Below are 10322 nucleotides of genomic sequence, written 5' to 3'. Positions count from 1 at the left end.
GGAGTTTTCCAACAAGTGTCAAAGAGATCAACGCTGTCAAGCACACCTTAAAAAATCTTCACTCAGGAATGACCTGAAGGTGCTGTCACAGTGGGTTTATGCGTTGCTTTTGACACTGGCTTCCCACAGCAGAGTGGTGGCCGCTCCGCTTCTCATACAGCTTTATGCTGCTGCCCCTGAGAAGGCAGTGGAGCTGACCGCAGGCCCTGGGCCCCTGCCACCCATACAGGTGAACCAGATGGAGTTCCCGACCCTGGCTTTGGCTTGGCCATGACCGGGCTGTTGCAACCACTTGGGAAGTGAACCAGCAGATGGAAGATCTCTCTAATTCTGCCTTCAAAATAAACACGTACATATTTTTAAAAAAGGAAGTAAAAAGATGTCTACATTTCCTTTCCCTCCTATCAAAGTGGCATGACTTGGAGTTGCAGCTTTGGCTGAGTGGAAGAAAACGGTGCATTCGCATGAAATGGATGACCCGAAAGGACTGTTTAACATTCTATTTAAGACCCAGAGACAGATCTCAAATGCCTGCCATGCCTGTCCCCTGTGTGACGGGGACCCGATCACAAGAGCTGAACCTTCCACCTCCCAGGGGCTCGACCAGAAGAAAGCTGGACCATAGCTGGAAACGGAGGAGGATCCGGGAGCCTGAGGTGTGTCATCATGGGGCTGCCTGCTCTCTCCTGACACAAAATAACTTAGCTCCGGATTCCAAGAAGCCAGTACAAAGCAGAGGGAGACAGTGTCTCCCGAAGGCATGGAGGGTTATAAGGCTCAGGCTGGCATACACTGACTCAGCACCCACTTCTCTCTCCCCAACACCCTACTTGTACACCTGGCAGCTGGCATGAGTCCACATGCAACGGATAACCACGTGAAGGTTGTCAGACACTGGTACTGGAGGAGCTGTCTGAGGCATCCCACAGCTGCATGCCACTGAGATTCAAAAAACTAGCCAGGAACCCGCCACTGGCCCTGAACCCTTACAGAGGTTCAACAAGTTTGTCTGTGATTGCTTTTTGCTCCTTCCGCGACTCAACACACCGGGGCCAGCCCGCTCCCAGCACCACCAGGCTACACAGGCCGGTGGGGACTGCAGGGTCTCCCACGGGGCCTCCCACATCACTCCACTGCCCCACCCTCCCACTTGAGTACTTCTTATCCTACGTTTTGAATAAAATTATGCTTTCCGTCTCTCATGATGGCAACGGCTTAAAATTACACAGATACCCAATTACCTTTCCACAAACATCTATTCCAAGGAAAATTCTAGGCTGAAGTGATTGGCCACATTCCATTTAAAGAGGTAAATTAGTGAAGCTGATTAAAAACACCTTCATCAACGTCAAATGATAGAGGAATTACTGCCAACAATAGAGGAATTACTGCTCTTTTTAAAATTTTTTCAAACTAGTGGATGGTACAGCAGCAGCAGCGAAGCAAAAATGGTTCCCCCCCCTTTACTCTGGGGATAGGGGACCCCCTGCGGCCAGGGGCGCAGCGGGAGTAAGCTGGGAGCGCATGAAGGGAGACCCTCAGGAGCGGACAGCAGGGCGTGGAGACCACCGGCCGGGGGAAGCGGAGGACGGACGCCGGCCAGGATGCCCACGTCCCGGCGGAGCCGCCGCCCGTCGGGCCGGACCCCGGCCGCAGCCCCGAGCCCGGCGTGCGCTCCCGCTCCCGCTCCCGGCCGCCAGAGGGCGCGGCGTGGCGCGGCGCAGCCGGCGCGGGGAGGAGGGGAGCCGGCGGAGCAGGGTCAGGCGCGGCGGCAGGGCGGCGGCGCAGCTCGGCTCCCGGCGCGTGTCCGTGCCCGCGCCCCGCTAGGGTGCGCAGCCCCCCGCCGGCGGCATGCAGCCGCCCGCCCGCCGCGCCCGCCGCCTTGCGCTTCCTGCGCTGCTGGCGCTCCTCACCTGCTCCGTGGGTAAGTAGCGGGCGGCTCCCCCCGGGGCGCGCACGGGCGCGGCGTGGGCTTCGCGGGCTCAGTCCCCGGGGCGCGGGGAGGCGCGGGACGGCCCGGCTCTCGCGGTCCCGCCGTCCGGTTCCGGTCCTTGCCGCGCCGTGCCGGCGGCAGCGCCCTCTCGCGGCGCCCAGGTGGGACCCCCGAGGCGTCCCCGGCCGGCCCCTTCGGCCCGCGCGCTGCCCGGGACTAGCGCCTCTCCGCCTCCTTCCGCCGGCAGCGGGCGGCTGGGCGGCGAGGGCGCAGCGGCCAGCCCCCACAGGAAGCGGGAGGAACTGTGCAACTGAGAGAAACTTTGAAAGGGGCCGTGCGGCGGTCCCGCCTTCCGCCCGCGCTGCGCCCGCGCGCTCCGCGCTCGCCCGGGTCGCCCCTCTCCGCCTCCCCGGGCGCAGGGACCCCCGGCCCGCTCGCGTCCTCCCCGCTCGCTGCCCGCTTGGCACCGGCCCCGGCTCGCATTGCTCCGGCGAGGGAGGACCGCGGTGCCCGGCGCGGCCCCCCGCCAGCAGACGTGGCTGTTGGGGGGACGCGGTGGGGAGCGCTCCGGTGTCCTCCCTGCCAAACTGGCAGGTCCGAAAACGGCGCCTGCCAGCTCTCCCGCTGACAAACGAAGCTCGCTCCTTCTCCCTTCCGTTCTCCTCACAAGGGCATCTCCCCACTACCTCGCGAAACGCGGTCAAAGTTACAAAGACACCCAAGCCGGAGCCTTGTGGTTGGCTCTCTGGATGAGGTTTGTTCAAGTTTGAAGGCTTGGGCGAGAAACCCTTTCCTTTTCCGACCGTGAGGAGTTAGTCCTCTCTTCTACTTCCTTGTGTCTCCAGCCCCGGTTGGGGAAAGGCGGTGATTCCAGACGTTTTAGAAATGGCAGAGTGGTGCCGTTTGAGAAGAGATGTGGCGTCGTGCGCCGCCTCAGCCCGGACGGTCCGTTTTTGTTTGGACCTCAGCTCTGTGAAGAAGGGGGGGGGAGGGGGGTGCAGTCTGTGCCTTTTGTGCCTACCCCCTGGCATTTCCCTGGACGCTCAGTCCGGGAGGGGAAATTGAGGGCGATTAATGAATTGTGCACATGTCTAGTGAATAATGTAATTTAAGATTATGGGGGTAGCTTGGGCAGGGAAGGCTGTCGTGGTTCCTGGGGAGCAGTGGCTTTGTGGGGAAAGAGGCATGGCTACGTGGCCACTCTGGGCAAAGACCTGGAGCCTGGGGTTTTGGGAAGTTGACCCTGCCTGTGTCAGCTGGCTGGTTGCCTGGAAGGTTTGCAGATAACTGAATGGGTGGGTGGTAGCTGAAACTGGCTTTCTGCTTGCATCTTCACAGTGCCGCACTGGGCATATAATATTTGTATGTCATGTGCAATATATAGGAGGAGCAAATGCACATCACTACTGCTGTGGGATCTGTCTCGCTCCTGGGAAGGAAATATTTGTGCTACTCACATTTGGTACTGCACGGAAGGACATTAGTGGAACTACGATGTCAACACGTTTTTAGAGATGCTTATTAGCCTGGTGAAGTTGTCAGATAAGCATAATAAATAAGGCGCAAAATGCATTTAATTGTCCTGGGAGGCATTCGGGCTTTGTGATCCGGCCTTCGTGGGTGGGAAACGACAGCTGGCTGTTATCCGCGCAGGATCAGAAGTGAATCAGGAGTGCTTTTTACTGAGTTTTGCTTGCTGTGGTGTTAGGGAAGGGGGCCTCAGAGACGCAGCCCCTCTTCCAGCCTTTATGGCCTTCCTGGGAAAAAGACCGACAGGCGTGCGGCTAGTCCTGAAGGTTTAAAAATACCTGCCGTGTTTGCCCGTCAGCCTGGGCTGACGGCCTAGAGTCTCCTCATGAATGATAACATTGATTTCAGTTTTGAGAAAAAAGTCAATATAGGAAATTTATTTGAAACCCAAATGCATGTATGGGACAAAATCCACAGCAGCCTGAGTTCTAAAGATTGGTCTCCGCTTCCTTAGCTCTGGCTCAAGGGCTGGCCTCCACCTTGTGCATATAAAACCGAAGGCATTGCCATCTTGTACAGTTTTTAAGGCACTGGCTGTGTCATCGCAGAGGCTGCTAACAGCCTGTCCCTACCCCATAGCCTTGTCCCTGTCCGTTTTCTTTTTGTCTGAGAGCTTGTGTAATGGGCTCCCCGGGGAAGGGTGGGGGAATGGTGTGGCACCATTGCTCAGTGGTGTCGGGAAGGCGGTGGGTTATCTGCCCGATGGTTTGTGAGGACCTCGTGGGAAGGCTACTCACACGTGCTCATGCAGTTGGAGTGCAGGTCTTTTGGCTTCATTATGTGCAATGACTGGAGCTCTGTGGCCATCTTGTGATGGTGAGGTGACCTTGAAGATGGGGTCAGTTGTGAGGATGGTAGATTGGGAAGACAGAAGCAGCCTGTGTGCCAGGAGGAGCACAGTGCCAGCCCTGGGCCACCTGTTTCCACAATTGTGTTGCGTGAGCCTCAAAACAGCTGAACTTCCTCCTCATTGAACACCTGCGAAGAAGCTGATCTGAACCGATGGCAAAATAATAGGTATTAGCTTTTATCTTTCACATCCCTGTCTCCTCTGTGTGTGAGCCAAAATTGCATGTCTCGGCACCTGCCAGAATCATGGATGATTTTTCATTCTGAGCCAAGGTTTGCTCAGATTTTTTTCATTGCAATGAGTCAGAAATTTTAAGACCGTCAGACTTAATTCTGAGGTGGTATTTTTTTTTTAATGTTTGATTTTTGAAACCTTCTCTATTTCTTAAGCAGTGTGCAAATGTTACCAGCAGAGATGTTAATCTTTAAAAAAAATTTTTTTTAATTGCGAAGTCAGATATACAGAGAGGAGGAGAGACAGAGAGGAAGTTCTTCCATCTGATGATTCACTGCCCAAGTGACTACTATGGCCAGTGCTGAGCCAATCCGGAGCCAGGAGCCAAGAGCTCTTCTGGGTCTCCCATATGGGTGCAGCGTCCCAGAGGCTTTGGGCTGTCCTCGACTGCTTTTCCAGGTCAAAAACAGGGAGCTGGATGCGAAGTGGGGCTGCCTTGGTTAGAACCGGCGCCCATATGGGATCCTGGCGCGTTCAAGGCGAGGACTTCAGCTGCTAGGCTACCATGCTGGGCCTGAGATTTTAATCTTTAGGACAGGTTCTTTGTCAGCTGGGGAGTGCAGAACCCTTGAATTGGGCTCATGATCATGGCCTTGGTCCGGAGTTTGACTGTGTCCACCAGTCATGGTCAGGGATGTGGGGAGGTGTAGAAAGATGTTCTCACCCTTTGCGTCACTTCCTTGGAGACATTCTTGACCCAGTATTTGAGCGTGTCCTAATGGTTGCTTTCATTTGGAGCGGAAAGGGTTGGGGGTGGGCTGTTGGTGGATGAGTTGTAGAGCAAGTCAGCAAGCAGACTTCCCAGGGTTGCAGTCCTGCTCAGGGCATCTGCGTGTTCTGTGCTTTGGCGGCTCTGTGTATGATCTTTCTCTGACCTTCTGCAGAATCTTGGTGAGGAACCGTAGGCAGGAGTGTCTCCAGTTCACCCCACCCTGGTTGTGAAAAGGGAAGGGTGTTGGAGCCTGTTGGAGCTTTATCAGACCTGGTAGTGATTGAGGATCGCCCTTCCCACCCCAAGTTCCAGGTGCTGGTCGCTAAGCCACACCCAGAGGAAACAAATGAATCTTTAAAGAAGTCTTTTCTGGGATCTGGCACTTCTCTACCAGTGCCTGTGTGTCAACAGCACACAGCGCATCTCTCATCTGCACCCACCCTTTCTTTCAGCCCATTGTTCCCAGCCAGTCACTGGATTGTGGAGTTCTAATCATCTCCCACCGGGGTCACTCTGGCAGTCCTTCTTGTGGTCCCCCAAGTCTGCACTGGTCTCTTCTGACCCCTGCTGTTCAGGATGACCAGGTGAGGGTCATAAGTGGAAAACACCCTGATGGACAGCCCCTGATGTCATGCCAACTTATGACCCTCATCCGGTGGGAGACGAAGAGCAGTTCAGTTTGGAATATGTGGAGTGTGGAGCATGGCTGACCTTCAGGGATCGTGGCAGAGGTGAGGTTAGGTGTTCGGGTCTCAGAGCTTGGAGGAGAGGTCCCATTTAGTGGAGTGGGTTTCGGGGGTGATTATACTAGGACACAGTTTGCATAGGGTTTTTTTGTTTGTTTGTTTTAAGATGTATTTTTATTAGAAAGGCAGATGATATTTACGGAAAGAAGGAGAGACAGAAAGATCTTCCATCTCCTGTTTTACCCCCCAAATGCTCGCAATGGCCAGAGCTGAGCTGATCCTAATCGAAGTCAGAATCTTCCTCCAGGTCTCCCATGTGGGTGCAGGGTCCCAAGGCTTTGGGCCATCCTTGACTGCTTTCCCAGGCCACAATCAGGGAGCTGGATGGGAAGTGGAGCAGTTGGGATGTGAACTGGTGCCCTTATGGGATCCCGGCGTGTTCAAGGTGAGGATTTAGCCATAGAGCCACTGTGTTGGGACCTGTCTTGTGTTTTCTTTCCCCTTAAATAAGGGAACTATAATTGACAGAATTATTTCATTTGACCTTTTTCTCAACCTCTCTGTGTACAGGAGGTTTTATAAAAGCGAGCAGCGTTTATCAGTATAATGCAAAGCTGCAGGGTTTGAACAGACAAAACCGAATGCAAGTATTGTCAAGTAAGATTTGAATGTATCTCAGCTAGAGCAATGCCATGTCCTCCTGGGGATATGACTTATTTTCATACCTAAGAAAATATTTTATGATGGTGAGGTGATGTGTTTTAGTTTACATCATTGATTCCCGCAGGAAGCTCGAGGTCCTGTACACATCAGGGTGAATTTAGCTTCTTCAGATCCTTGGGGATCGGTGTGGAGTGGATGAAGTGAAGGAGTGTCCGTGGTGGTACCTGTTGTAAGAATAGTCCTGTTCTGTTCCCTGGAGGTGGATCCTGTCTGGCTGGCTGTCGCAGTGTGTGTGCGTAGGGTCAGTGTAGGGTGTTAAAGGAGCCTCTGTTAGAATGCTTATGCCCAGGTTCCAGCTCTGGATTGTTCTGGGCAGAGCATGTGAAATGAGGCCTGTGGGTTTGTAATCTTAGCAAGGCTTCTAGGTGGTGCACTGGCCGTGCTGTCAGGGGTGGGAGCCCCACCTGGCCACGGGAGGCCTGGTATGAACAAGTGCTGTGATTGGGTGGTTATGATGAACATCTGTAGAATGCAGAGGTGACTGATGGTTGCTCTGTCTTTACAAGGCCACGAGGAGTTGTTGTGGAGAGAGCAGGGCTTGGAACTGAGGCCCAGCGTTCATTAGTCAGGTGTTTTGTCTGCTTGGAAAGGGACCATGGAAACCTCACAACTCAAGCTCGAAGCGTTTTTCTGGTACCTGCCTCATTTGGCAGGTTGTCAAATGCTGCAGGAGGGACCATAATCTGTGGAGCGTGTGTTTTAAACACCAGAGCAGACGGTTATTAGAGCGAAAGTTTTTGGATGGCACACAAGGAAATTATAAAGGCTCAGAATGGCTCACATTGTGTATGCCAGGGGCTGAGTGGCAAGGATGGGTACCACTAAACATTTTTATAATCTGTGAAATACCCAGAAGCTAGTCATCAATTGCAGTTTGTTTGTTTGTTTACTTGAAAAACAGAGTTACAGAGAGCCACGTGGTGGAGAGGGAGAGAGAGACCGACCTTCTATGTACTGGCTCACTTCCCAAATGAGCGTAATGACTGGGGCTGTTGGGCCAGGTCAAAGCCAGGAATCAGAAACTCCACCTTGATGTCCCATGTTGGTGCAGTAGCACAAGTACTTGGACCGTCTTCTGTTATTCTGTCAGGCACATTAGCAGGGAGCTGGATAGGAAGTGGAGCAGCTAGGGCTGGAACTGGCACGAAAGGTGGTGGCCTCATCCACTATGCCTCAGCATGGCTGCCATCAGTTACACTTTCATGAAGTCAGCCTGATAAGTAACTGGTCACTGCTACACTTGCAATTTAAAGGAATTATATAATGTGTGTTCGTTTCTCACACATGCATGCTTGCCCTGTGTTCCTGTGCAGTGTGTGCTGGGCCAGGCTGCATGATTTGGGGACTTCTCTGAGCTTTTCTATGACTCAGGCTATGGGGTTTTGAATCTCTCCCCCAAAACTCTGAGTTGGGTCTTTCTGGTTTTTACGTCCTTGAGTGACTTGGGTAAATGAGACATGAGTTAAAGTACAAATGATCTTTTTTCCCTCCTACATATATGTGATTTTTACTCGCCATTTAATACCCTGCCTGTGACTATTTTTACCTTCTAGCCCTTAGAGGGTCCTAGCAAATTGATTACTAAGTAAAGAACAAGCTATATGCCAACCCCACTTTCCCATTGATGTCATTGACAGAACAGGAAGTGTGTGTAGATGGAGCAAGATCAAGTTCAGGTGGGAAGTTGGCCCAAGGAGGAACAGGTCTCTGCGCTCACTGCTGTCGTGCATCCAGGAGGCCTGGATGCCCTCCTGTGTACTTCTCTCAGTGACTGAATCACTTAAAAAAATTTGCTTTTCTTGGAAAGACAGATCTATAGAAAGGAGAGACAGAGAGAAAACGCTTCTATCCGCTGGTTCCCTCCCCAGATAGCCACAACAGCTGGAGCTGAGCCCATTCGAAGCCACAAAGAAGCCAGGAGCTTCTTCTGGGTCTCCCTTGCAGGTGCAGGGTCCGAAAGCTTTGGGCCATCCTCTGCTGCTTTTCCAGGCCACAAGCAGGGAGCTGGATGGGAAGTGCAGCAGCCAGGACATAAACCAACACACATATTGGATGCCAGCATTTGCAAGATGAGAATTTAGCCATTGAGTCATCGTGAGGGGCACCTGAATCACTTTGTTCGTATACAACCATGGAACTGTGAAAACGGGGGACCTTGGCCTCATTTGCCAAATTTTTGAACAATTTATTTGAAAGGCAGAGTTAGAGAGAGAGAGAGGGACAGACAGATCTTTTGTCTGCTGGTTCACTTCCCAAATGGGAGTGCAGCAGTTGGGGATAGGCCATTTTGAAGACAAGAGCCTGAAACTCCATCTGGATCTTCTATATGGACGGGAGGGGCTCAAGCCCTTGGGCTGTTAACTTCTGCTTTCTCAGGGGCATTAGCGGGGAACTGAATTGGAAGTGGAGCAGCTGGGACTCGAACTGATGATTGTTATAGAATACTGATGTTGCAGGTGGCGGATTAATGTGCTGTGCCACAGTGCTGGTCCCTGATATTGCCCAATTTTGCTTTGGTAGATGGTTGCACCAGCTTCTTCTTGGGCATAGCAGATGTCTTCTCCTAAGATTTTGGCACATAAGCTCCTAGCCTGGGCCAAAACTGCTCTTAACCTGAACGTACTTGTACTTACTGTCAGTTGGTGTGTAATGACCATTCAATCCATAGCAGATTGCGTATGTGATGGGTGCTGTGGATAATGTCACCTAGTGATACAGGGGCTGTCTTGGTTTGTGGACATCCTGGTAACCCCCGTGATGTGTGCTTAACTGTGGAATTGCCTGTTGACATGCTTCCTGGAACATGTACCTACCGATGAGTGCTGCTTTTGAGTGTATATAACTCCAACTGTATTTCTCGCCTCATTTAGGGAGAAGAGCAGAGGCTCTGAGGGCTGGGGGCAGCTGTCTGAGGTTAACCACTGAGGTCAGGAGCCCAGGTGGTCTGAGTCCAGGCTGTGCCTAAGCGTGTGCTATGCCACCCCCTGGCCATGCAGCAGGGTGCCTGGATGGTACAGCTTGCTGTGCTATGCTGCGCTGTGCTGCTCAGCGGAACCATGCCTTGCAAAAGGTGACACTGAAGTGTTCCTCTGCTTTGCATTTTTGTCCTTGCAATGTTGGGGTTCTGCTGCCCTGGTCCTTGGCTTCAGGCTCTGTCTCTGGGTGGGCGTGTGCAGTCTGTTCTTACTTCCCCCAGCAGGGCTCCTCAGGGAGTCGGCTGCCTTTGATGTTCCTGCTTGTATGGCTCAGGGTGTCTGGAGCCCAGTGGCACGTTCCCATGCCTCCGCTCCTCTCCTTGGTTCTCACACCTCTCACTGACCCTGCTTAGACCCTTCATCACTCAGCTCCCAGCAGGAACCAGCCCCTGACACCCACCCCCTGGGCTCCCCCTCACCTGTGGGATGTGACTTAAAGCTTGCAGTCAGTCCCTGCCACCCCACATCCTGCCGTGCCACCACTGCTCTGCAGGGGCGGCCCCCGGTCCTCTTGCCTCACTCCTTTTTGTCCCTCCCCGCGCCCCCCCCCCCCCCCCGTAGCCACTCCACACTCAACCTCAGAAATCAGCCAGAAAAGTGTTTTTAGCTGTCGCAAAAAAGCAGCCTCCTCCAGCACCAGTCCCCTTCCTTTGGTAGTGCCCATCACTTAAAGCCTCCT

General features: G+C 53.2%; 1 protein-coding gene across 1 annotated transcript in view; it reads left to right on the top strand.

The window, feature by feature from the left end:
• Nucleotides 1–1729: 1729 nt before the first annotated feature.
• The window catches only part of B3GLCT (beta 3-glucosyltransferase), a 116963-nt gene continuing 108370 nt past the window's right edge, over nucleotides 1730–10322 (top strand). The window contains exon 1 of the mRNA XM_058670898.1: nucleotides 1730–1924. Within this exon, the coding sequence (XP_058526881.1) occupies nucleotides 1852–1924 (73 nt within the window). The 5' untranslated portion in view covers nucleotides 1730–1851. The remainder of the gene's footprint in view (nucleotides 1925–10322) is intronic.

The sequence above is a fragment of the Ochotona princeps genome, chromosome 12, assembly GCF_030435755.1.
Source record: "Ochotona princeps isolate mOchPri1 chromosome 12, mOchPri1.hap1, whole genome shotgun sequence".
Lineage (NCBI taxonomy): Eukaryota > Metazoa > Chordata > Mammalia > Lagomorpha > Ochotonidae > Ochotona > Ochotona princeps.
This window is presented reverse-complemented; position numbering and strand designations above follow the sequence as displayed.